This window comes from Harmonia axyridis, chromosome 6 (assembly GCF_914767665.1).
Source record: "Harmonia axyridis chromosome 6, icHarAxyr1.1, whole genome shotgun sequence".
Taxonomy (NCBI): Eukaryota; Metazoa; Arthropoda; class Insecta; order Coleoptera; family Coccinellidae; genus Harmonia; species Harmonia axyridis.
This window is the reverse complement of record NC_059506.1, coordinates 33,638,655-33,665,923: the sequence shown is the minus strand read 5'-3', so window position 1 is coordinate 33,665,923 and position 27,269 is coordinate 33,638,655. Positions and strand designations below refer to the sequence as shown.

General features: G+C 32.0%; 4 protein-coding genes and 3 long non-coding RNA genes across 59 annotated transcripts; 3 read left to right on the top strand and 4 right to left on the bottom strand.

Moving 5' to 3' along the window:
- Positions 1-157: 157 nt before the first annotated feature.
- On the bottom strand, positions 158-9,828 carry LOC123682201 (integrator complex subunit 9). Of its 2 annotated transcripts, XM_045620713.1 has the most exons (11): positions 9,658-9,820; positions 9,419-9,604; positions 9,114-9,316; positions 8,844-9,045; positions 8,465-8,711; positions 8,077-8,390; positions 7,803-7,905; positions 7,482-7,726; positions 802-954; positions 590-745; positions 158-487 (listed from the first exon to the last, which is right to left on the bottom strand). In XM_045620713.1, the coding sequence occupies exons 1-11, from the start codon at positions 9,664-9,666 to the stop codon at positions 368-370; spliced, it is 1,938 nt and encodes a 645-aa protein (XP_045476669.1). In that variant the 5' UTR covers positions 9,667-9,820; the 3' UTR covers positions 158-367. The 2 variants fall into 2 exon arrangements, with proteins under 2 accessions (XP_045476669.1, XP_045476670.1); XM_045620714.1 differs by lacking the exons at positions 158-487; positions 590-745 and having other exon boundaries at positions 883-976; positions 9,658-9,828.
- LOC123682203 lies at positions 1,525-7,131 on the top strand. The gene is made up of 2 exons (XR_006747793.1): positions 1,525-1,605; positions 6,989-7,131. It is a non-coding gene; the product is annotated as an uncharacterized LOC123682203 (long non-coding RNA).
- Positions 8,828-13,478, top strand: LOC123682200 (nucleoporin-like protein amo1). Of its 3 annotated transcripts, XM_045620712.1 has the most exons (5): positions 8,828-8,965; positions 10,824-10,884; positions 10,993-11,258; positions 11,320-11,938; positions 12,095-13,478. In XM_045620712.1, the coding sequence occupies exons 1-5, from the start codon at positions 8,936-8,938 to the stop codon at positions 13,207-13,209; spliced, it is 2,091 nt and encodes a 696-aa protein (XP_045476668.1). In that variant the 5' UTR covers positions 8,828-8,935; the 3' UTR covers positions 13,210-13,478. The 3 variants fall into 3 exon arrangements, with proteins under 3 accessions (XP_045476668.1, XP_045476666.1, XP_045476665.1); XM_045620710.1 differs by having other exon boundaries at positions 11,014-11,258; positions 11,320-13,478; XM_045620709.1 differs by having other exon boundaries at positions 11,320-13,478.
- Positions 13,479-13,897: 419 nt separating this feature from the next.
- LOC123682199 (H/ACA ribonucleoprotein complex subunit 2-like protein) lies at positions 13,898-14,930 on the bottom strand. Its single transcript, XM_045620708.1, has 2 exons — positions 14,615-14,930; positions 13,898-14,443 (listed from the first exon to the last, which is right to left on the bottom strand). Exons 1-2 carry the CDS (start codon positions 14,832-14,834, stop codon positions 14,211-14,213), a joined length of 453 nt encoding a protein of 150 aa, XP_045476664.1. The 5' UTR covers positions 14,835-14,930; the 3' UTR covers positions 13,898-14,210.
- A 346-nt stretch (positions 14,931-15,276) lies between these two features.
- LOC123682198 lies at positions 15,277-16,233 on the top strand. The gene is made up of 2 exons (XR_006747792.1): positions 15,277-15,413; positions 16,113-16,233. It is a non-coding gene; the product is annotated as an uncharacterized LOC123682198 (long non-coding RNA).
- LOC123682196 lies at positions 15,453-16,744 on the bottom strand. Its single transcript, XR_006747791.1, has 2 exons — positions 16,449-16,744; positions 15,453-16,036 (listed from the first exon to the last, which is right to left on the bottom strand). It is a non-coding gene; the product is annotated as an uncharacterized LOC123682196 (long non-coding RNA).
- Positions 16,745-17,226: 482 nt separating this feature from the next.
- LOC123682189 lies at positions 17,227-27,240 on the bottom strand. Of its 50 annotated transcripts, none has more exons than XM_045620650.1 (48): positions 27,049-27,240; positions 26,571-26,653; positions 26,274-26,509; positions 26,118-26,192; positions 25,886-25,957; positions 25,732-25,806; positions 25,595-25,669; positions 25,435-25,509; positions 25,271-25,345; positions 25,107-25,196; positions 24,935-25,009; positions 24,774-24,848; positions 24,602-24,676; positions 24,440-24,514; positions 24,268-24,342; positions 24,106-24,180; positions 23,934-24,008; positions 23,770-23,859; positions 23,598-23,672; positions 23,434-23,523; positions 23,262-23,336; positions 23,098-23,187; positions 22,927-23,001; positions 22,763-22,852; positions 22,599-22,688; positions 22,435-22,524; positions 22,272-22,361; positions 22,108-22,197; positions 21,944-22,033; positions 21,780-21,869; positions 21,621-21,695; positions 21,459-21,533; positions 21,307-21,378; positions 21,173-21,247; positions 20,992-21,066; positions 20,842-20,916; positions 20,689-20,763; positions 20,554-20,628; positions 20,404-20,478; positions 20,244-20,318; positions 20,094-20,168; positions 19,991-20,032; positions 19,033-19,901; positions 18,782-18,914; positions 18,218-18,614; positions 17,977-18,119; positions 17,659-17,866; positions 17,227-17,556 (listed from the first exon to the last, which is right to left on the bottom strand). In XM_045620650.1, the coding sequence occupies exons 1-48, from the start codon at positions 27,136-27,138 to the stop codon at positions 17,301-17,303; spliced, it is 5,466 nt and encodes a 1,821-aa protein (XP_045476606.1). In that variant the 5' UTR covers positions 27,139-27,240; the 3' UTR covers positions 17,227-17,300. The 50 variants fall into 50 exon arrangements, with proteins under 50 accessions (XP_045476606.1, XP_045476619.1, XP_045476611.1 ...); XM_045620663.1 differs by having other exon boundaries at positions 20,992-21,042; XM_045620655.1 differs by having other exon boundaries at positions 21,780-21,854.
- Between the last annotated feature and the right edge of the window lie 29 nt (positions 27,241-27,269).

Below are 27,269 nucleotides of genomic sequence, written 5' to 3'. Positions count from 1 at the left end.
TTTTTTCCTTGTTTTTGTATATTTTGTCTATTTTGTTTTCATATAAACTTTTTGTTAATAAACTATTTTTTTATCAACATTATTATTATTATTATTAAATCAATGCCAAATTCTCTTTCGGAATATGTAGGGTGTTTTTTAAAATAATGAATAGCAATAATAATAAAATTTTTATTAGACAAAGTTAAAATTCATTACTTAGTAAAACAACAATAGAGGAGTATTTTCTTTTAAAATTTTATATCTGCAAAATAAGTCTTGAATACTTAAATTAGAGAGGAACAATTTCAAATAGAACAACACTGGGGTTCTGAATTAAGTCTGCGAAAAAATTTAAAATCGATTTACTCCTCATTTGAAAGGTCAACTAAAACTTTTTAAGAGAATGCATAACAATATTCCTTAATTTAGTCCTCATTTCATCGTTTCCATTGCATAAAACATGTGTGTTATTATCGTCTAACTGGATTATTGTATCAGCTTCCAACTAAAAAAAATAATTTCTGTAAAAACTTTCAAAAACCAAACTTCAGCATAAAAATTGTAATTTAATTCAGGATTTCACAGATTCAAAATTTTTATTACTTACCATGTGAATCATATAATTATTTGTTCCGAGGGTCTCCAGTTTAGCATCAGAAAAACCTTCTTGGTATAATTTCTGCATGAAATCTGTTATATTTATCGTTCCCCATTCGTATTTAACTTGATTTTGTGTCTTACCTAGACAAGAAGCACCGACATCCTTGAATAATAAAAAATTAATAGTTCATTCAAGAGCATCATAGATGTTTTACCTACCTGAACATTCACAACATTGTCCTTTACATTCAAATTTCCTGTTAGAGTAGATAAAAAAAGACCGTTTTTCACTTCTACTGGTTCTATCTTTTGAGCAATACTGTTATCTAAAAATACTTCCGCTAATTTTCTCTTCAGAGGTAGATTGACAACCTAAAGCAGAATCCTTAATCATCTACAAACAATATATTGCATTTTTTTCGAGTTAAAATAACTAATAATTGTAAGAACATATACTAAACACGACTCAAAAAGTGGGCTATTCGACCGAGTTTTAAAATTATTCAGTGATGGTATAGAAGAACTGGATATTTTCAATACGCATAAATATTTTTCAAAAAAATAGAAAAATAAAATTCAAATAAAACGAAAAGAGTGAAAAAAATACCATTGAAAAACAAAGTTGGGAACTGAAAACCGTATGTGACTAACAATATTTTTATTACTTAATGCTCAAGCAATAAAAACCTAATCAAAAATGATATTCCTCTCTCTTTCCCAACTAGATATTTGGAAGACTGTTGCAGGGCCCTATATAATACCAAATTTTTCTCAGTTTCGCACAGATTTCATGGTGATATTTCATTATTATATGTTGGTACTCAGAACTCTTGTGTCAAAGATTTATCTATTATCTGTCAAATTTGTTATACAGAAACAGTTCTGCCAACCAACATTTTTCAATGCAAATATTACTAAACGACATTTATGAAAATATTTTATTGGAGGTTAGATGCGAAACAAAGCGGGCGAAAAAATTTCCCTAAGTGTTTTACAACTAAATCCTCAGTGCTATCGTTGGTGGTGAGTGAAAACTAATATTTGATTGACTATATTTGAATAAATATATTGAATTTTTCTTATATTGACGGAAAAAAAGAGACATAATATCATAAAAAATGAGTATACAAGATCCGGGGATATTTCCCCGGATAATGAGATCAGTTACCCCTAAAACAGCCATAACAATTAATAACTTGAAAGACGAGAATAAATTCTCATTTGCAGACTTAACATTATTGAACAATGAAATTCAAATTTTAAAAAAACAAGCCACAGAAGAAGGAGATCACGAAATGCTATCACAAATTCAATCTCTTAGTCAAAACATAATAGCAACAAAAAGTGCGAATAAACAATCCTTTACATATGCGGTGTCCGATAAGGGACCTTATACAGTATTCATACAAAGTAAATCAAGCAATATTGGAAACCTCGATCCATTATCGTTGGGAAAGATGTTTTTCGATAACGATGATTTCAATTTTAATATAAAGAACATAGCTAGGAAGGGAAGAAATCGAATTGGTGTAGACTTTGCTAACCCACGCGAGGCAAATTTATTTGTGGAAAAAAATAATTTCGTAGATTACGATGTTTTCATACCTTCATATTTGTTAACAAGTATGGGGGTCATCTCAGATATCGGATTAAGCATCTCCGAGGAAGACATTATGAAATACGCGGATTCAACATCTGAAATCATAAAGGTACGACGCTTAAAAAGACGACAAATAATAGACGGTAAAACGACTTACGTAGACGCGAAGTCATGTGTGATTACATTCCGCGGAAAAAATTTACCAAATAACATCAAACTATTTCACAACATAATATATGTAGACCAATATATAAGCCCGGTAATTCAATGCTATAATTGTTTGCGATATGGACACACAGCAAAACAGTGTAGGGGTAAAAAAAGGTGTAGAAATTGTGGTTCACAGCACGAAGAGACAGAATGCGAAGCAAAAAAACCAATTTGTATTTACTGTAGTCAAAACCATTCTGCAGTAGATAGAATTTGTCCGGAATTCGATAGACAAAAAAGAATAAAAGAGGCGATGGCAGTTCATAAATACACTTACTTTGAAGCCAATATTATTTTGAAAAACAATAGTAGAAATTTATACGCGAATGACAAAGAATTTCCAAATCTAACAAAAAATAACAGAACTGATGAAAATATTTTACGAACACCAGCTACCATTAACAATCAATCGTACGCTCAGAAAGTTAAAGAAAGACAAACACAAACCGTCAACAACACACGTAGAGTCAGCACACCCATTCAAAGAAAAAGACCACCCCCACAAATACCGGGATATAATCATGAAGAACATAAAAAATGTTTAATAGATTCACAATGTAATGATAATATCCCCTACGATTGGGAAGAACTTAAAAATAATTCTAGAAAAGAAAATTTCGATATAATCGATAACGACTCAAACAACTCACAACCAAAAAAATCAGCGCAAGTAGATTATCTTCTCCCCCATTATTTTAAAAATTCACCTAATAGTAACAATAGAAAAATTCAACTACATCAAGATTATAAAATAATACAAGCTACAGCAATCGTTCATCAGACAACAGACGAATTTAAAAATGACGAAGAAGACGATATGGAAATCAATTTAGATAATTAAAATAATAAAAAAAAATCTAATGACAAACAAAATAAAAATTATACAATGGAATATTAGATCTATAAATTCGAATTATGAAAATATGATTAACATTGCAGAGAGCTTTAATCCAGATATAATTCTACTATCTGAAACCTTTCTTAAACCAATTCAAAAATTAACATTAAAACACTACAAAACGGTAAGGCAAGACAGAGATGACGGTAAAGGAGGTTTAGCAGCTTTAATAAGAAATACAATTGATTTTCAGAATTTTGAAATTAAAAATGACATATTACCAGAAAGAACTCAAGGAATGATCATTAAGATAACGAACCTCACCATAATACATATCTATAACCCACCCGATCTAAAACTTAATAATCATAAATTATCATCCTTTTTAAACCAAATTAACGGGGCTTTTATATTAACCGGAGATCTTAATTCACAAAGCCCGATGTGGGGCTCTGGTATAATAAATTATAACGGGAAAATCATGGAGAAAATATTAGAAGAAACTAACACGATTCTATTAAACGATGGAACTCCAACTAGATTCACAAAACCGGGCATCAACAAAAGCGCACCCGATATAACAATATGTTCGTCAAATTTGAGTAATAAATGCAACTGGGAGGTCATATATGACCCAGGAATGAGCGATCACTTTCCGATTAAAATTACTATAGGCATTGAAACAAAATTTTCTAATCTACATTTTAGATCAACAAGACAATACAAAACAAACAACATAAATTGGCAAAATTTCAGCGACAGCATAGACAGTTTCCTAGGAAATAATACAATAGAGTCAATAACAGAGTTTGAACATATGATGGAAACATGCGCCAAAGAAAATATCCCAATTGTTAAAATATCAGAAAATAATCGTTACCGGACGATTTGGTGGGATGACGAATTGACGGACCTGACAAAGAATAAAAGAGAAACATTCAGAAGATACACAGAGCATCCCTCACGGGAAAATTACATAAAAGCAAACGAGATCAGAGCTAAGGTAAAAAGAAAAATTAAAAAAAAGAAATTTGAGACATTTCAAAAATTTTGTGAAGAACTAACATTCAAGGATAGTAAAAGAACGTGGAGAATAATAAATAAATTCAAAAATAAATCAATAAGTACGGAAACAATAAAACAACCATCTCAAGAGGTCCTAATAAAGCTAATGGAAAAATTAGCTCCTACCAACAGAGTTAACATCCCTTCAACGCGAAACAATTTGTTAACACCATTATTTAGTAGAGAAGAATTAAATCTAGCCATCAATGCGAAAAAAGACACAGCGCCAGGTATGAACGGTTTAACATATCCCATATATAAAAATCTGCCCGATCAGGCAAAACATAGATTGGTTAATATTATAAATTCACTGTTAGATAAACCCGAAACACTACAAGAACATTTAAAAATACTTATAATTCCCTTCATAAAACCGGGAGGAAATATTAACGACGTTAACAGTATAAGACCGATAGCATTAGCACCGTGCTTTATTAAAATTATCGAAACACTCATAAAAAACCGCATTGAAAAAAAAATAGAGATGGCGATAGATACAGACACTTTAATGTACGGATTTAGGAGAGGTAGATCTATATACGATAGTTTAATATATATGGTCAGTCGTATTTACAATTCCTTCGCTAGAGGACAATTAACAATAGTAGTTTTTCTTGACATTAAATCAGCTTACGATAATATCGACGTAGGTTTATTATTAGAAGACTTATACGAAATAAATATACCAACAAAACTTATAGAAATAATAAAAATGTTACTATTAAATAGACAACTATTCATAAAAGACATTAAGGAAGGAAAAATCTTAGGACCGTGGATAACAAGCCAGGGCGTATTGCAAGGCTCAATAACTAGCGCATCATTCTTTAATTTATATGTCCGAAGAATGTCAGATTGTGCAGAATACGGAGTGGATATGGGACAGTATGCGGATGACACATATTTGATGATAACAGGCAACGATGTATCAGTAATGCGCGAAAAAATACAACAGACTCTAGATCAATTACAAATTTGGTTGAAAAAACGTAATCTTACACTATCCACTAATAAAAGTACAGCTATGATATTCACCAAAAAACATTCACCCATAATTCCATGTTTCAAAATAAATAATGAACCGATACAATGGAAACAAGAAATAAAATATTTAGGTGTTACATTGGACAAAAATCTATCGTGGACAAAACATACAGAAATAATGTGTTCAAAAGCCTTAAAGGGAGTAAATATTTTGAGGAGTCTATGTAGAACCTGGTGGGGTGCGCACCCAAAAACACTTTTAATAATTTACAAGTCACTTATCAGACCTTATCTTGATTTCGGGTCCATAATTTATGGTGGATGCTCCAGAAAAATTCTCAATAAATTAGATACAGTTCAACATCAAGCTCTAAGAGCGGTGGGTAGTTTTATGAAATCAACACCAATTAATATTTTGATGGCAGAATGCGGAGAAACATCATTGGAAACACGTAGAAAGTCATTGGCACAAAAATTTATATGTAAAAGCTTTAGATTCGAAAACAATACCGTACTGACAGAAATAGAAAATATAGCGTTTTTTAGAGGATATTGGAACAACAAGTATACACCAGCCTTTATTAAAGCTTATTATTTAGTAAAAACCAAATCTCGCTGGATATATGGATCATCACATCTGCCATTCTTTGAACTAAATTATATAGATCACGCACATAAAGTAAATTGTCACATCTCGGAAATACAAAAATATTCCAAGACAGCCCCAGCAGACTTCAATAATCTCAAAAATCAGGAATATATCGGATACGATCACATATACACAGATGCGTCAGTAAATTTGGAAACAAAATCAGTAGGTATAGGAATATATTCAGATTCTCTGAATATAGAATACTCCGCCAATCTCCCAGGTCATTGGTCAATATTTTCCGCAGAAATGATGGCAATATGCAAAGCAATAAACATAATAATAAAGAAAAAACGAAAATTCTGTGTAATATTTTCCGATTCATTAAGTGCCATAACATGTCTAAGGGAATGGAAAATGTCATCAAATACAAACATAATTTCTATTAACGTTAAAAAATATCTTCACAAAGCTGCATTATTAGATTTATACATCGTCTGTGTTTGGATACCAAGTCATTCGGGCATAATAGGGAACGAACGGGCAGATATTCTAGCAAAAAAAGGTGCTTCGGAAAAGAACAAAACTAGCAAATATAGGGGAGATCAAAACGATGTAAGGAATATATTGCAGAGAAGTTTAGAGAATCAGTGGATAAAAGAATGGAATGATGTGGGAGTTTCAAAGGGGAAGACGTACACACATATGAGAAACAGAGATAAAAAGTTCACGCCAATTCGAAAATGTTTTTTGTTTGACTCTGAATTTGACAAATACAGTGTATCAACGATGATGCGATTGCGTTCCAATCATTGCCTGTCTCCGGAACATTTATTTAGAATAAAAGTATACGATAGTCCTAATTGTCAATGTGCAGAATACGGAGATATAGTACATATACTGTTTAATTGTCAGCTGAACAGGGTAAACTGTGATATACTATACTATAAATTAACACAATTGGGAATGGAATGCCCAATTAGTGTGAACGATGTCGTTTTTAGCCAGTCGATTAAGATTATAGAGTGTTTAACTAGTTTTTTAAAAGCTTCAGGGTTGAAATTGTAGTCAATCGAATGTAAGTTTATGTGTAACTAACATTATGTATGTGATGTTCTAGCCCTGTGTACGTCAAATATCCTTTCCATCCTTGGGAACAAGGGGAGAAATAGTAATATAGTGACTGGGTACATGACCTCCGGTCGAGCCCAAATTGCCCTTCCAATAAGGGTAACCTTGAAAGAAGAAGAAGAAGAAAATATTTTATTATTTTCAATCAAAATTGATTAAATTAGAAAAATAATATGTAATACCTGTACAGAAGGCTCATTATAACAAATCTTTCATTTTGAACTTGTGGAACTTGTATCATAAATAGCTATTCTTGTCAAATTGAAGTTATCATTTTTTTGAATTCTAATCTAGAAGGATGTCTATAAATAGAACAATATTTTTGATTCGATCAAAAACCCTATTAGCAAAATATTTTTATTTTTATCACTTATATTGAAACTTGCCAGCAAGGCAATAGGAAGAACGCAAGCAATGGATTCTAGGCATCGGATAACGTCATTGCACGTTTTGAACCGATATATATATATATCTCTACTTACTTCTCCCCATTTATACGAAAGTAAATTTCTGTCAGGACTATTCTCAACCATATAATCAGGATGGTTTGGTGCACCGTTTGGAGGTTGAGTGTAACATTCTGGAACCACTAATGTAGAAGGTTTCAGATCTCGAATCAGTTTGTTCACTTGAATAAAATTCAAGGATGTATCAATCGCACAATGAGCCACCTTCATTTGAAGGGGCTGATAAGGAGCTAAAGCTTCGACATAGTCAAAGTCTGGTTCTGCAAAACAGGAAGAGGAAACATTAGACCTAATGTCGTCATAGAGTTACATTCTCCTACAGAACAATCAACTCACCTGTAAATACTATACAATTCCTAGGATTGTTTCCCCAGAGCTCAATGAATTGAACAACGTCACCGAATCTAAGGCTAGGATGCCCACAAAATACTACACAAGGCTAAAAAAGATAATAATAAAAAACATTACTTATTATTATAGTGGTATCATAGAAATGTGTCAATTACAAAGGTAGATCTGTGAGATGGTAGGTCTGTTGGTAAGTAAATCTGTGGGCTAGGTAGATCAGGCGCATTTAATTAATACTAAAGTATATTTGAAATGTACTCACTTCTTGAAACTCAGCACTAAATCCACTGGAATGTATATGTTTGAAATGTTTCAATCTTGAGTTTTTCACAAGCAAAGCATGATGGAAAGGCTCGTCCGGGACATAAACTTTATTTTGTTTGGTTGTTGAAAGCCATTCTGCTAGAATATTTGAATACGCTAATGATATATCGGCCACGGGTGAAACAAAGTACATTGGACATTGTGCAAGTCCCAATTCCTGCATTTTCATAGACAAACTTTCGAATATGTCATAAACTACTCCTGTAGGGTAACATGGAATGAGCATATTACCACCTCCTCTCAACGTTATACCTTCAATAAAGCTACAATTAATCAAAAATCAAAGGTGCAATATTAATAGTAATTCCAACGAAATTAAACATTACCAGCTACAAAACTCAAGGCTCCAAGCATCGAATCTGGGTTACTTATTGGTGTTTGTGTTAGATTAGTCATTATGAAAATATCAGCATTTTTCAATGCAATTTGATCCATCAGCTTTGGATGAATGGTTAAAGTGCTAGACGCACTCAAATAAACAATTTTTTCATGTTTTGTAGATATGACCCAATTCGAGGATCCTAAGCAATATCCAGAACTAACAGGTACCACTTGAAGGGCGCCAAAAACATCCTTAAAAAACAGGGTGAAATCATTTCAAAGACCACAAATCTATATTTCATTTACAGAAACCGTGTTCACAGATTTTAATATGGTGCAATTTTCTAAATGTCAGTGAGTATTTTTCTAAATTAGACAACTTACAATTTTTTCATTATATCCAACCATTTGAACTCTTGATAAACTTGCATTTACATTCTTCATGTTAAATATCTGTTTCCAAGACTTTGGTTTGAATGATTCATTCAAGGGAAATGGCAATTTATGTAAGTAGTTCTTCCATTGAGAAGCAATATTCACTTTAGGGCAGAGCTCAATGTAAGTCACTAGTTCTTCTAAAAGTAACCTGGAACCAATATATCCTTTGAAATTTGTTGTTTTAAAATTTTGTTTTCGTAAGAAATAGAAATTTACCTCCCCATTTGCAATGTAGGCTCTGTGGCATAAACTCTTCCTTTGAAATTTGTGCCCTCGGTAACAAATGGTAGTGCCATCATAGATAATTGATTGGATATGAGTATTACATCAATCTGAGCAAAATCTACTAATTTATCTAACGGAGGACAAAACTCTGGTGGGGAATCCACAAATATTCTTTCTCCATTCTCCTTGAGTTCCTAAAAAGTCAGAAATCAAATACAATTATCAATTTGAGGAACTTAGATAAATTGAAGTCCAGGCAGCTTCATTTACTTTAAAAACAAATTAGAAATACTAACTCCTTCTAATTCAGGATCCACATCATTTGGCATGTAAGTAGAAAGATTGGAAAGTCTACTCGGTACTATTGATAGAGGTAAAAAATTTAAAAGCGACTGCATTGATAATCCACAATCCAACATCATTGTGATTTCTCGGAACGTTAATATATGGCATGGCTTATTTGGATCATTACTTAAACAATACTGAAAGAAATGTATTATTTGTTTTTATTTACAAGAAACAACTTTCAACATACCAGCTTCATATTGAAAACTAAATTCAGTTATAGAGTGTATTTGAAGGATCTCGGTATACCAGAATATCTTTGCAAACTTTCAGTAACTAATGAATTGATAGTTCAACATTATTTTTCAATTTAAATATTATTTATTTATTTAGCAATATGAAGTTAGCCTATAGCATTCCGGTGCCAGAATTGCCGAAGATACCGAACGAGTGCCTGAGCTCAGTGACGTACATTGAAATTTTAACGTAGTAGAGATTGAAATTTATTATTGGAATTGAAAGTATTCATCAGTTGTGAAATAAATGCAAGAATTATAAATTGTTTTTCAATTTCTCCTATCGGAATAGATTGGAGCTGATTTAGCTTCATTATGGTTAGATATTGTCAGTAAAATTATGATAATTCAGGCCTGATAATTTGTTAATTAATATGAATTAAATAGGATGATTTATATTATAAGAATAAGAGATGTGATATATTCCTCTATGAGAAGTCCAATATAATTTGATATTGACCATTTGTACAACGACCAAATTGCTTAATTATTGATGAAAATATTTGATTTATGTAATTGTAGATATTGCCACAAATGCCTTATGATAATTATATAACTCAACTGTTTCGACCATAAGAATCTTTACTACCATTTGATTTCCTTATTAATAATGAAAATAAATTCCATTGTTATTATTATTAATAAATTTCAATCACTTGGCGGAAATTTCGATACACGCCACTGAGCCTAAAGATTCTATCGGCCCTTTTCGAAAGCGGAATCCTGACGGCTAAATTCACGTGGTTGTTATTCTTTAGAACTACTCGAAAATATTTCTCTGGAACTTTTTTTATTATTATAATTTATTTCCCTATTAGTATTATTTATATATTTTTTATCAATTCATTCCTTTATTTTATTCCTTTTTTTACTTGAAATATTAGTGTTCTGTGTTTAAAACCACAAAACCATCGAACTAATATTATTATTAGTTCTATGCACAAAACACCAATAATAACCTAAACAAGTAACGAAAACCACAGAACAGAAATCCTGAATCATAAAATCGCACATTGAAGAGAAATATTGTTATTTATTTTTGTCAACTTCTAATTTTTTCCAAGAAAAGTTATATATTCGGCGGTATAAAACAATGGTAATTTGTAAACATTTCCTACAGGGCGAGTGCAGGTTTGGAGACTCTTGTCGGTTTGAACATAAAGTGAATTCTGAAAATACTGGTAAGGTGCTATGTTTTGGTGTTCAAATATGAGTGAATCTGTGTATAAATTCCTCATTTCTATTCGATTATATTGTGTATATACTCCTTTCATTATCATCATCTTTAGGTGATGATTTTTATTTTTTAGGGAATCAGCAGTTTGGTAATACCAAGATTATTAATCCTAAAACAGGCCATGAAGTAGAATTGAGTGCTATCATCAATTCTGTTCAGAATGAAGCTATTGCATTAGATAAAGGTAAATTTTGGCCTCTGACTTACTACACACCTTTCAAAGATAAGGCATTATATCCTGGCTTTATTGATTTGAGTTTTGAAGAAGTTAGATTTGGTTATCTTGAAGCCCAAAAATCCAATACCTTGGAGCAATATGTAAGTATTGAAATAAACTTAGGGCAAAATTAATTATATCTAATTATTTTTTGTATTTCAGAATCGAAATTTGCAACAGACATTAATAGAAGCTAAAGCTAAATTTAAGGCATTAGAAAAGCCATCCAAAGAAATAATTCAATTGTTGAAAAATATATACACTAATGAATCCACATCTAATAATTTGGGTAGTCAAAACTTTCATTCAGATAATACAATAAATTTAGGAGCATCTACAAATAGAAGCATGTTTGGGCAGAAGTCACCATCGGTTTTTGGTCAACAAAATTCATTTGGAGGTGGTTCAAGTATATTTGGACAGCAAAATAATCCTACAAACAATGTTGGTTCATTTGCACAGCCTGGAGGAAGTATTTTTGGTAGGCCAAACGCTCCTTTAGCTACTGGTAGTGTTTTTGGTGAACAGAATGGAACAAGTATATTTCAACAGAAAAATGTCACTTCTAATGGTGGAGGTATATTTGCTCAGCCACAAAGTAAGAGTAGTATTTTTGCTCAGAAAAGCGCTGGCATATTTGGTTCACCAGCAAGTGGGGGCAGTGTTTTTGGTCAGCAGAATAATGGAGGTATTTTCAATCAACAAAATACCGCTTCTTCTAGCAGTATATTTGGAAAAACAAATGCACCCCAAGCTAGCGGAAGTATATTCGGTCAACAAAATAATGCTCAGGCCAGTGGCAATGTTTTTGGCCAACAAAATAATACTCAACCTGTTAGCAGCATTTTTGGCCAACAAAATAATGCTCAAACCGGTAGTAGCATTTTTGGCCATCAAAATAATGCTCGACCTGTTAGCAGCATTTTTGGTCATCAAAATAATGCTCAAACCAGTGGCAATGTTTTTGGTCAACAAAATAATACTCCAACCGGTAGCAGCATTTTTGGCCAACAAAATAATGCTCAAACCGGTAGTAGCATTTTTGGCCAACAAAATAATGCTCAAACCGGTAGCAGCATTTTTGGCCAACAAAATAATGCTCCAACCGGTAGCAGCATTTTTGGCCAACAAAATAATGCTCAAACCGGTAGCAACATTTTTGGTCAACAAAATAATGCTCAAACTGGCAGCAATATTTTTGGTCAACAAAATAATGCTCAAACTGGCAGCAATATTTTTGGTCAACAAAGTTCTACTCAAAACACTGGTAGTCCTTTTGGTAAACCAAATTCTAATAGTATATTCGGCAGGCAGAATACTAATAGTATATTTGGACAACAAAACCCAATGCAAAACAGTGGTAGTATTTTTGGACCACAGAATGGTTCTGAGAACAGCACTAACAGCTTCTTTGGCAACAGGAATAATGCCCAACAGCTCGGTTCACAAAAAACAAGTGGTATTTTCGGCCAGCAAAATGCAGTTCAAACTGGGGGAAATATATTTGCCCAACAAAATTCACTTCAGAATACTGGAAGTGTATTCTCTCAAAATACCGTTGTAAATGGCAGTGCTAGTATATTTGGTCAAAATAACGCTAATAGTGGAGTAATAGACTTGAAAACACAGACTGACAACAATCAACAGAATATAAATACTCCTCCGTCCTTCCAAAACAAGAATCTCTTCGCTACTCAACCTCAGAGTGGTTTCTTTGGACCGCAAGTTGGACAACAAGATGCAAATAATCAGACAACTTCAATATTTGGCAGGAAATCAGAACAAACTGGTTTCTTTGGGAATCAGAATTCAAATTCTCCACTTCAACCAGCAAATAATAATCCTTCGCTATCTATATTTGGATTACAACCTAGTAGCACACCTCCTGTAGGTGCTTCTAATCCTACACCTCATATGGAAAGAGAATTCTACTCCGATGCTTATTCCAAGTTAGAAGATTTAACAGAAGAAGAAATCAAATGGTTCAACAGTGATGTTTTTGATATAAATACCATTCCATTGAAGCCACCAACATTTGAGATGTGTTTTTAGATGAGATCCAGGAGAACTCTGGTATCGGAGTTTGATCATAAAATATGTGATAAATTGATATGTACTTTGTTTACATTTTTTTATATAATTTCTAATTTGTTTATTATATAATATCTAATTTGTTTTTTATATTTTTATTTATGTTTTTAAAATCGACTGAAAATTGTAAATATTTGAATTAATTCTGTGAATAATGTACAAAGTTGAAATATTAAAATTTCTCTGAATGGAGTAAGTTGAATTGCAAAATAAAATTCTCTTGAAAGATACTTGTTTTTTTTCTTCAAAGTTTTCGTTTAGACTGTTTGAGGATATTTAGTGCATTACAACCCACAACAAACCTTTTACAGTTTGGGTCAAAGGAAATATTTGTATGTATGTATGGTGCGTTTCTTGATACTCAACTTTAATTGGGTGTTTTAAGGATTCAGGTTCTTATTGAAGAATGAATGACAAAAACCCATAAATGTTTAGACAGTATCGTTGAATGTCGAACTAATGTCTTGGGAAGAAATGGATAAAGAATACCAAAAGTTAAATGGATAACAACTATTTGAGAAATTCTCAAATAGTTATCAGAAAAGTCATTTGCAGCAAATCTAAATAAGAATGATGCGTAATATCTGATACTTCAATTGTCACCATCTTTATTTCACTTTCATATGAAGGTCAAACAAAAAACATCACAACAAATATAATTTTTTATTTTTAACCCATATCAAATAATTTTCATTTAACATAATATGTATTTGAATTTAAGGCAATTGGTCTAGTAATAAAGACTCCATACACTCAATTAACAATGCTGTGCCTAAAGTAGTATAGGATGGTAAAAAAGCCTTCCCAGAAACGATATGAAAAGTTAAGATGAAAACAGCACGTTGAAGATAGAAAGAGTCAAAATAATTAGAATTATTTGTGGCTTAAGTATGATTGTATAAACATACATTATGGCAATGGTGCCATACTGTCATTATATTCTAATCTTACTTAATGGAATTTCATATTACAACAGGTATATTTTTAATTTCTGTATAGAGTTCATCATAACTTTCTTGATATTCTGGATGGGGTCTAATCAACACCATAAGACATCCTCTTTTCACTCCAATACTTCCTCCTAAATCTTTCCGGCTAGGGGTATAGACATAAGGTATATTCTTCTCCTCGCAAATTGCTGGTAGATGGCACATTATTTCAATAGGGGTAACATCACCAGCAAATAAGACAATACCTGTAAAAACAATACAAAAATTAAATGAGATTGCAAAAGTTTGTTCAGGATATAGAACTAGACAGAACAGTGCGTTTAGATGGGTGCAGTGGATCTCGTCCATTCTACATTTATATGTAATTATTAATATAACTGAGACCACTACCTTCACTTAAGAATTCAGTTATTTACCTGTTTCGCCCTTTCGTATCCTTGTTTGAACATCTTTCAATCCACATCTTAGATACGTTTTCTGTTTTGATGCTTTTTTCACCAATTTGTAACATTTTTTTGTTAATTTTTTTGAAGCCATCGGCTTAGCAATTATACTACAATTGGCAACTTTTTCTTCATATGTTAATTCGTCACCCTGGACCATACTTTCATCGGCAGTTTCGTCGTGTTTTGCCATTTTGACTTGCTTATTAGAAACAAAAATACTTAAGAGTGTTGAATTGAATCGAACCTCACTGTAAAAACGCGTTTTTAAATTGAAATAACCTAAAAAATATTAACCAATGATAGAAAATTAGCAAACCACAGAGATGTCTCAGAAATATGCTCTGAATTCTGATCATCTCAATAAAACCGAATTTAAGGTCTTATTAGATTATTAATAATAATTAATTATATTAGGATGATTATTTCATAAGCATGAAATTTGTAAGATACACATATATCTGTAGAAATTCCGAAAAATTAACGTGTTCAAGCCATTGAACTAATAATAATAATTTATTAATTCTATGGTTCAAGCATATAGTACAGAATTACTATTCTATGTCCTAAGCACAGAATACTAATAATAAGAAATGCAATCTCCCCTTAGATTATTTACATGTAAATAATCTAAGAATCTCCCTACTAATCTGTGGAAACAAAATAGCCGCCATCTTGATTAGGTCCGCACTAGCGACACCAACGGGCAAAGTGAGAAATAGGCTTTCTTCAGGGCGGGAAAATTTGAAATTACCGCAGGAAAGTTTGAAATGTAAGCGGCCTTTAATTCTACTAGTAAAAAAAACAAAAATTGATTTCACTCTATATTATTTGACTTCTATCTAATATTTCAATGGACACACTACATGGAACAAACAGAAATACAGTACATAATTTATAATATTGTTGGTTGATAATGACTGTACGATTGAATGAAATTAGCAGGTAAAGGTCAAAAATTAATCATGGAAATCCCATTTATTAGTTGCCGACCAGTTTCGTTATACCTTCAGGGCTCTGAAAGAAGGAATACAATATTAAATATAAACTTAAGTCTATGAAAGTGTAAAAAAATTATCTATTTTGATGTTCTCTGGTTTCAAAGCAATTGCAACCCCTTCGTATTTTGAAAAATGACGAGCTTTTTGTGAGAGGTCTGCGATATATGGGATTTTAAAGTATGTTGGCTTCACGTCGGCAACTAATAAATGGGTTTTCCATGATTAATTATTGACCTTTACCGGTCAAATTCATTCAATCATTTATAATTCTGTTAAAAATTGATGATATAGTAATCAAACAGCCATTTTAGGATGTACATAACCAATGGAGTCGTCCATCGAAGATTTGAGGCACTCATTTCAATCCTTAGACTAGACCAAAAGTTGTGCAGACCTGTAAACAGATATTAGAATGTCAACGAATTCATTCAACAATTTTATGATCAATAATAAGTTTTTTTTTTTTATAGGTGAAAAATCTTGCATCAACTGCACAAAACAAACACAATAAAGCTTTGTACAGCTGCCTGAGAGGATCCTTCCTCACAGGAGACACTGCAAGGGTCCGCACTCAAACAGTAGTGTCAGATTCTTACTGACTAAAAAACACCATCGGTAAAAAAACAAATCTCTAATAAATATATCACAAATAATAATTTTGGAATTGAAATTGAATTGAAATGTTGAGTTTTTTTAAATACCAAATTATGTTTGGTTTTTCAAACTAAAAACAAATAACATAATATAAGATCAAAAGATTTAAAAATTTTTTTTATTGAACAAATTGATTTTTTTTTAATACTCACAAAGATAAATAATAAAAATGTTGGTTTTTCAAACAAAAAATAAATTAACATGATATCTAATATCAGTCTTAACGGATAAAATTTTTTTTTTCAACGAATGTTGAATATTTTTCAATACTACTATCCGAAAATGTTTGGTTATAACTGCAACTGTCGAATGTCAATTTGGATTTTGGAACATTATCCTTCTTGTCATGAGCGACAGAGATAACCATACATCTTCTATCTCTTTCATTCTCTGTTAGGTAGGCGCATAGAATATTTGTTTCCAATTTAGTACTACGAGTTTCACCCCCCTGGTCCTAAGGCTTCAAGAAAAAATAACGTTTGCGCTGCGCGTGAGGCGTGAGCATATTTTTATATTTCCTTTTTAGAAGAGATTCGAACATGATTTCCAAGGATTATTATTGGATTTGGAAACTGGACTTGACTACTTAAAAAATAAAATCCAATATCACATTCTCTGCAACAGATTCACATTCAATAATTTTTTCAGAAGGAAGCATTTGCATTCGCTGAATATTATAACAAAATGTCATTGAATATCATGAAAAGTTCTAACTGCCTTGGTAGTACAGTGGACTGAAGAGTAGACTAAGATGCATCTTAGAGTAGACTGTGGTGCCGAAGGTACCGGGTTCGAAATCGGGCTAGGTCATGGATGTTGTACGTGTCTGGTGATGATTAGGTTAGAGGCTAATGACCGTAGTAGTCGATGCCTTCAACAATAAAAATAAATAAAATGAAAAGTCCTGGGAGATGATAATCAAATATCAACTAGGGTTAGAAAAATATATTTGATAGACATATATAATTTACAGAATAACATTTACACTTTAACAATTCAATCTTTCAACATTTTTTTGATTTAAATTTATCGCGTTTTATCAACACTTCTATATGATTTTCAATCTGCGTTACATAGTTTTTAAGAAATTCCAAACCTCTGGGACATTTGCTAACAAGATCCAAAACTTGTTTAGAATCAACTTCACCGATGGCAGCTCTGACTGTAACTGATTCTTTTGTTACACCTTCTAAATTAGATAAATCAACGGTGAAATCCCATTTGATAGCCAAATAAACGTTCAGTATGTCGAAGCTTGCCCTAAAAAATTATTTAAATTAATTTACAGAATGTCAATTCAAGCAATTTCATAGTTTGAATTAGAACATTTCATGACTAACGGTTTATATTTGTAGGACCTACTTATGATCATATGTTAACTTCAAGTCATTATATTTTTGAAGTTCCTTCAGATCGATATAGCATTTCCTGATTTTGTCCATTATCAACTGAATGTAATCAAGCAGTGAAAGAATGTTATAATGATGTCCTATGGCCTTATTTATGTGTAAGGGAGTTAATAACCTGAGTATTTCTTTCTGCATAATGTATGCTATTGGTTTGGCTTTCTCTGAAAATCACACAAATATTTATATACAATTTTTGAGTATCAATTCATAAAAAGTTATCGAATGAACACATTAAACCTTAAAACTTCACTTTTGAATCATCTCTACTCACCTGTTAAAAGAGATTTTGTTTCGATCTTACTAACTTCATAATCGTGAGGAGTATATTCTAGGTTAACTTCTAACTGTTGGAAAAAGGTTGTGAATTTGGCAACACCATCTGCTAATTCAATAAATTTCCAACTGTTGTCACACCTAACAAATGCGTAATGCAATTAATAATTGAACACATCAAAATTTTGTAACCTATATCTTCATTGCTGTAGTTCAGTTTACTTGAAGAAAAAACTTACATTTTAGACATCTCTTCGATTTTTTGAACGATTCCTCTTTTAGTAGGCAGAATGTCTTCCAATTCATCATTATCAACAGCTTCGTCTTCTTCGGTATTTTCTTCAGGTGAAAGAGGATTAATTTTACAAGTTTCAATTGTTTCCTTCAGTTGTTTTTTGAAAATTCCATATTGAATTGAAATGACCTCATCCAATTTGTCTGATTCTTTTATCAGCTCCTGAATACGATTCATAGCTTTGTTATATCTTTCATTTTCTGGTGGTTCAGGAAATTGCAGTTTCTTCAGTTCTTTTTGTAGATGTAATTTGTCTTTTTGTATCATAGCCATGATCTCAGAGGGAGAAATGTCTTTCTTTGAAGTTTTCTCATCTTGTACATCTTGGATCATACCCACATCTGAAGAAAAAAAATAAACATTTATTCATATACATAACCTAATATATTTTCACGGTTATAGTTCAGTGTAATTCTATCAAATTTCAAATATATGATATTGTTATAGAACATTGTTTTCTTAATTATAAATCATTCTTCAATAGAAAAAAAATATTGAACACAATCACCTTTTTCAATAATCTTGGTTTTTACGATAATATTTTCTCCTTCGGTCAAGTTGTGATGATCTTTAGTATCATTATCTGCCATAGTTTCATCAGTTGAGTTTTCTATCAATTCTATTGTGCTTCTGTCTATTAACTATAACAAAAAAGGGGATACCACATCGGTTACTTTTGTAGAAGATAGAAAAAAAGTTATAATTGCAAACTAAATATAAATTCTGATTGCTAATGAACTTATAAAAAAAAATACTTACGAAGTTAGGTTCATAAAATTCATTTCCACATTTGGTGAATATATCTGTATGTTCTTCGGTATGATCACCGCTGTTCGCCTGCTTATTTTCCTCGATTACATCAGATTTAGTTTCTCTCTTTTTGCTATTCTTCTCCGACTCATTCAAATTATGTACCTCATTTTCATTGGGGGCGGAATACATACTTTTTCTATCCACAAGATAAGTTTTATTCATCTGAGTTCCTGACGTGTTTTCTACGGAGTTATCAATTAATGTGGAAATCTTCATACGGCCGAGTTTCGAAGCATCTTTGAGTAGCTCCTGGGTATCGTCTACATTACAAAAACTGATAACCGATGAATCGCCAGTGCTTCTACACAGCGAATCTATCTTATTTGTTTGGATTTGCAGTATGGACTCCGAACACTCCATATGAGACATTTCTAGTTTATTCTTAGTTGGTGTTTTTGATATAGAACAATCTTCGACAACTATTTTAGGAATTGTTACATTTGTTAGGTTGAAGGAAGGCAGATCAATTTCTGGTATATTCTCATTCGGCAAAGATACATTCGGTATTTTTGATGTAGAAAAATCTTCGATTATTTTAGGAATTGTTATATTTGTTAAATTGAAAGAAGGCAAATCGACTGGTGGTCCATTGTCAACTGCAACTGACATATTCGCAAATGTTGACATAGCTGATTGATTTATACTTTGAATCAATGATACCCCTTTGGAAAAATCGAAACTTGAAAGTTCAGAAACAGTTTTATCAAGATAATTCCTTCTAGGAAATTCAGAAGGATATGATTCATCGGCTTCATTGAAAAGCTCCATTCTTGAGGATTTCCATGCGGTTGGAATGATCTTATCTTCTACAGTACCTGTAAAGACAGCATATTTGAAAATATTTTCCAATGAATAAGATGAGAATATTTCCCATTAAGAAATAAATACATTAAAAAACACTTACTTTTCTTAAGTGACGGAATTTTGGACTTGAAGTTAGACGATTCTGAAATTAAGTTATTCAATACAATATCACATTTGAAAACTTCAAATTGAATCTAACTCACTTGAGACAAGAGGTTGGTTTGTACATGAAATATCCATTGTTGCCGAAGTATCTAAAACGCTAGACTTGGGTATATCTGGAAATAAAGTAGAAAAAAAATTACAAAATGAAAATAATAAACGACTAAATTTTAAAGTTATTCCTTACTTACTTGAGACAGCAGGAGAGTTTGAAAATGTAAATTCCATTGTTCCTGAAGTATCCAAAACCTTTTGCTTGGAAGTATCTGAAAATAGAGTAATGTATAAATAAAATCAAAAACTAATTAAAAAAAAACCGAATATTTCATTTTGAAGTTACTTCACACTCACTTGATACAAGAGGTTGGTTTGCACATGTGAATTCCATTGTTGTGGAAGAATTTACAAGACTACGTTTGTGAGCATCTGAAATGGAAAGATTCACAAATGAAATTTCAAATCGATCAGAAAAATTGAAATTTAAAGTTATTTCCTACTCACTTGATACAAGAGGTTGGTTTCTACATGTAAATTCCATTGTTGCCGAAGTATCTAGAACGTTCGACTTGGTTGTACCTGAAAATGAAATATTAAGAAAAAAAATAGGTTTCAATTTTCAGGATATTTCCAACTCACTTGTTGCAAGATGAAGGTTTGAATGTGTGAAGTCCATAGTTGTCGAAGTATCTACAACATTTGAGGTGGAGATATCTGAAAATGGTGTAATAACCAAAATGAAATCACAAATTGAGCGGAAAAACAAAAAATTTTGTGTTGATTTCTACTTACTTGATAGAAGAGGTTGATTTGCACGTGTAAATTCCATCATTGTGGAAGAATTTACAAGATCCGGCTTGTAAGAACCTGAAATGAAATAATTTATGAATAAAATCACAAATCAAGCAGGAAGATCTAATTTTAAAGTTATTTCTTACTCACTTGATACAAGAGGAGGGTTTTTACATGTAAATTCCATTGTTGCCGACGTATCTACAATATTTGACTGTGAAATATCTGAAAATTGAGTAATAACACAAATAAAACCACAAGTCAAATAAAAAAACTCCTACCGGCTCAATTTTCAACTTATATCATAATTTCAAAATAATTTTTTACTCACTCGATACTAGAGGTCTGTTTCTACATGTAAATTCCATTGTAGCTGAAGTATCTAGAACATTTGGCTTAGAAGTGTCTGTAAATGGAGTGACACAATAGAATGTAGGTTCAATTTTCAAGTTATATCTTACTCACTTGAGAAAAGGAGATTTCCATGTGTAATTTCCTTTCTTGCATTAGTATCTAGAACGTTTGGCTTGGAATAATCTGAAAATATTAAAGGATAAAATCCCAAATCAAGTAGTAAAACACCAAAAGGTTCAATTTTCAAGTCTTTTTTTACTCACTTGAGAAAAGAGGTGGGTTAGCACATGTGAATTCCATTGTTGCGGAAGTATCTACAACATTTGGCTTAGAAGTGTCTGAAAATTATGTAATAATAGTAATCAAATCACAGATCAAGTGAAAAAGCAATCATAGGTTCAATTTTCAAATTATTTTTTACTCACTTGAGGCCAGAGTTGGATTAGCACAAGTAAATTCCATTGTTTCAGAAGAGTCAAGAAAATTTCGCCTGAGAGTGTCTGAAAATGATCCAAAATAGTAAAAAGACACAGATCAAGTAAAAACCAACTACAGGTTCAATTTCCTAATTATTTCTTACTTACTTGAAACAAGAGGTGGGTTTCTACATGTAAATTCCATTGTTGCCGAAGTATCTGCAATATTTGGCTTGGAAGTGTCTGAAAAAGTGAACTCTTGAATAGTAAAAAAAGTACAGGTCACGTTAAAACCAACTACAGGTTCAATATCCTAATTATTTCTTACTTACTTGAAACAAGAGGTGGGTTTCTACATGTAAATTCCATTGTTGCCGAAGTATCTGCAATATTTGGCTTGCAGGTGTCTGAAAAAGGGAAGTCTAGAATAGTAAAAAAAGTACAGGTCACGTTAAAACCAACTACAGTTTCAATTTCCTGATTATTTTTTACTCACTTGAAACAAGAGGTGGGTTTCTACATGTAAATTCCATTGTTGCCGAAGTATCTGCAATATTTGGCTTGCAGGTGTCTGAAAAAGGGAAGTCTAGAATAGTAAAAAAAGTACAGGTCACGTTAAAACCAACTACAGTTTCAATTTCCTGATTATTTTTTACTCACTTGAAACAAGAGGTGGGTTTCTACATGTAAATTCCATTGTTGCCGAAGTATCTGCAATATTTGGCTTGCAGGTGTCTGAAAAAGGGAAGTCTAGAATAGTAAAAAAGTACAGGTCACGTTAAAACCAACTACAGTTTCAATTTCCTGATTATTTTTTACTCACTTGAAACAAGAGGTGGGTTTCTACATGTAAATTCCATTGTTGCCGAAGTATCTGCAATATTTGGCTTGCAGGTGTCTGAAAAAGGGAAGTCTAGAATAGTAAAAAAAGTACAGGTCACGTTAAAACCAACTACAGTTTCAATTTCCTGATTATTTTTTACTCACTTGAAACAAGAGGTGGGTTTCTACATGTAAATTCCATTGTTGCCGAAGTATCTGCAATATTTGGCTTGCAGGTGTCTGAAAAAGGGAAGTCTAGAATAGTAAAAAAAGTACAGGTCACGTTAAAACCAACTACAGTTTCAATTTCCTGATTATTTTTTACTCACTTGAAACAAGAGGTGGGTTTCTACATGTAAATTCCATTGTTGCCGAAGTATCTGCAATATTTGGCTTGCAGGTGTCTGAAAAAGGGAAGTCTAGAATAGTAAAAAAAGTACAGGTCACGTTAAAACCAACTACAGTTTCAATTTCCTGATTATTTTTCACTCACTTGAAACAAGAGGTGGGTTTCTACATGTAAATTCCATTGTTGCCGAAGTATCTGCCATATTTGGCTTGGAATTGTCTAAAAATAGTGAAATGGTATGTAATTATACAGTAATAAAATCACAGGTCAAGTAAAATACATCTAGAAGTACAATCTTTTAGTTATTTCACTCACTTGACACAAGAGGTGGGTTCGCACATGTAAATTCCATTGTTGCCGAAGTATCTGCAATATTTGGCTTGGAAGCGTCTGAAAAAATGAAGTCTAGAATAGTAAGAAAAGTACTGGTCACGCTGAAACCAAATACAGGTTCAATTTGCTAATTATTTCTTACTCACTTGAGATAAGAGGTGGGTTTCTACATGTAAATTCCATTGTTGCCGAAGTATCTATAAAATTTGGCTTGAAATTTTCTGAAAATGGTGAAATGGTATGTAATTATACAGTAATAAAATCACAGGTCCAGTAAATATACATCTAGAAGCACAATCTTTTAGTTATTTCACTCACTTGACACAAGAGGTGGGTTCGCACATGTAAATTCCATTGTTGCCGAAGTATCTGCAATATTTGGCTTGGAAGTGTCTGAAAAAGTGAAGTCTAAAATAGTAAAAAAGCTACAGATCACATTAAAACAAACTAAAGGTTCAATTTCCTAATTATTTCCTACTCACTTGAGACAAGAGGTGGGTTTCTACATGTAAATTCCATCGTTGCCGAAGTATCTATAAAATTTGGCTTGAAATTTTCTGAAAATGGTGAATTGGTATGTAATTATACAGTAATGAAATCACAGGTCAAGTAAATATACATCTAGAAGTACAATCTTTCAGTTATTTCACTCACTTGACACAAGAGGTGGGTTCGCACATGTAAATTCCATTGTTGCCGAAGTATCTGCAATATTTGGCTTGGAAGTGTCTGAAAAAGTGAAGTCTAAGATAGTAAAGAAGGTACAGGTCACGTTAAAGCCAAATATATGTTCAATTTCCTAATTATTTCTCACTCACTTGAGATAAGAGGTGGATTTCTACATGTAAATTCCATTGTTGCCGAAGTATCTATAACATTTGACTTGGAATTTTCTGAAAATGGTGAAATGGTATGTAATTATACAGTAATGAAATCACAGGTCAAGTAAATATACATCTAGAAGTACAATCTTTTAGTTATTTCACTCACTTGACACAAGAGGTGGGTTCGCACATGTAAATTCCATTGTTGCCGAAGTATCTGCAATATTTGGCTTGCAGGTGTCTGAAAAAGGGAAGTCTAGAATAGTAAAAAAGTACAGGTCACGTTAAACCAAATATAGGTTCAATTTCCTAATTATTTCTTACTCACTTGAGATAAGAGGTGGATTTCTACATGTAAATTCCATTGTTGCCGAAGTATCTATAACATTTGACTTGGAATTTTCTGAAAATGGTGAAATGGTATGTAATTATACAGTAATGAAATCACAGGTCAAGTAAATATACATCTAGAAGTACAATCTTTTAGTTATTTCACTCACTTGACACAAGAGGTGGGTTCGCACATGTAAATTCCATTGTTGCCGAAGTATCTGCAATATTTGGCTTGCAGGTGTCTGAAAAAGGGAAGTCTAGAATAGTAAAAAAGTACAGGTCACGTTAAACCAAATATAGGTTCAATTTCCTAATTATTTCTTACTCACTTGAGATAAGAGGTGGATTTCTACATGTAAATTCCATTGTTGCCGAAGTATCTATAATATTTGGCTTGGAATTTTCTGAAAATGGTGAAATGGTATGTAATTATACAGTAATAAAATCACAGGTCAAGTAAATATACATCTAGAAGTACAATCTTTTAGTTATTTCACTCACTTGACACAAGAGGTGGGTTCGCACATGTAAATTCCATTGTTGCCGAAGTATCTGCAATATTTGGCTTGCAGGTGTCTGAAAAAGGGAAGTCTAGAATAGTAAAAAGTACAGGTCACGTTAAACCAAATATAGGTTCAATTTCCTAATTATTTCTTACTCACTTGAGATAAGAGGTGGATTTCTACATGTAAATTCCATTGTTGCCGAAGTATCTATAATATTTGGCTTGGAATTTTCTGAAAATGGTGAAATGGTATGTAATTATACAGTAATAAAATCACAGGTCAAGTAAATATACATCTAGAAGTACAATCTTTTAGTTATTTCACTCACTTGACACAAGAGGTGGGTTCGCACATGTAAATTCCATTGTTGCCGAAGTATCTGCAATATTTGGCTGGGAAGTGTTTGAAAAAGTGAAGTCTAAAATGGTAAAAAAGGTACAGATCACATTAAAACAAACTACAGGTTCAATTTCCTAATTATTTCCTACTTACTTGAGACAAGAGGTGGGTTTCTACATGTAAATTCCATTGTTGCTGAAGTATCTGCAATATTTGGCTTGCAGGTGTCTGAAAAAGTGAAGTCTAGAATAGTAAAAAAGGTACAGTTCAAGTTAAAACCAACTACAGGTTCAATTTTCTAATTATTTCTTACTCACTTGAGATAAGAGGTGGGTTTCTACATGTAAATTCCATTGTTGCCGAAGTATCTATAATATTTGGCTTGGAATTGTCTGAAAATAGTCTTAAATAGTGAAAAACGCACAGATCAAGTAAATAGCAACTACAGGTTCAATTTTTCAGTCATTTCTTACTCACATTTGACAAGTGGTGGGTTCGAACATGTGAATTCCATTGTTGCCGAAGTATCTGCAATATTTGGCCTGCAAGTGTCTGAAAATGGTATAAAATAGTAAATAAGGTACAAGTCAATTTTCAAATTATTCATTACTCACTTGTGGCAAGAGGTGGGTTTGCACATGTGAATTCCATTGTTTCCGAAGCATTTAGAAAATCTGACTTAGACATATCTGTAAATTGTGATATTCAAATATGTTACCTCAAATTAAGTAGAAAACACAACAGTTTCAATCTTCATTGCTTACTTACTTGAAATGAGAGGAGGGTTTGTACAAGTAAATTCCATTGTTGTAGAGCTATCTAGATTTGGCTTAAAAGAATCTGAAAATGGAATAAGTACAATTCAATTCGGCATATAAGAATATCAGTACATTAACAGATAGTGATCTGCGAGTTGAAGAAGCTTGACCCAAAAGTTTATGAAATTCAAAGATAAAATTTTGAAACAAGTGGAAAAATCAACAATACTTAATTCACTAACTTGAATTCAATGTTGGGTTTGAACACGTTAAATCCATCGAATCCAATGTATCCTGCATAAAGGTTGAATCAAAATCTGTGAAGAAAAACATCCATATGAAATCAGAATAGTTAAAGAGTTTCCTAAAATAATTAAATTGAATATTTCTTCACTTACCTACTACTTGAAAATTCTCTTTCTCATTTGATATAACATTTAATTTCTTAGAACCTATGATAGGGACTTTAATATATACATTTTCACTATCTACATCGTTGTCAACCATAGTATTTTGAATATCATGTAATCGAGGATCCTTCAAATGTTGTGAATTTGAAGATTCGGTTGCACTTATAGATTCTTCAACCGTTGAATCCCAAATGGTATTTTTGTCATCATCTGTTGTGAATGCTCTACAATAAACGAAACATTAAAATCATGTTCAATTATACTATTTTCAATTTGTTAACTCACTTAATAAAGTTACTGCTGAAGCTAACTCTTCTAGAAAGATGTATATTATTCGCTTCATTTTGCACTCTAGGCGTTTTAAGAATCTGAAATTTAAAAGTTGAATGTGCTTATGGTTTTTCAATTTGCTCAGTGTAAATACTGAAAATGATACTTCAGAGTTTTCCTCTATATACATTGATTTTAGATTCAACAAAACTGGGGAGATACTTGTATTTCCACCTAGTTAACCATTTATTGAAAAATCTGTTATAATACATATAGAACATGTAATATTGTTTTTTTTTTATTGAAATATCGGCATTGACTGCTTGGTCATATGTCACATATGTTATTACAGTTTTAGATATTTTTACCTCAGTCCAAGAAAATAAAATTACATATTATAAGCAGAATTAAAAGGATTTTCCAATAAGATGGGCATTTAATCCTAGCTTCACAATGAAATTGAAAAATCGGGTTAATCGAATATATTACGAACCGATGATCTTCTGCCAAGCGAAGATTTATCATTCAATTTCTGTGCGGGATGTTCTTCCCCAGAACTTTTTATTCTGACTTTCTTATCCATGTCTTTCAATCTCGAATAATACCAGTAATAATTAAATAATAAATATGACAACACAAACAACCGTCCTTCTTCAAAACAAAATTCAAATATAAACCAGTAAACCACAGAATAAGCAACAGTATGTAGAAAAC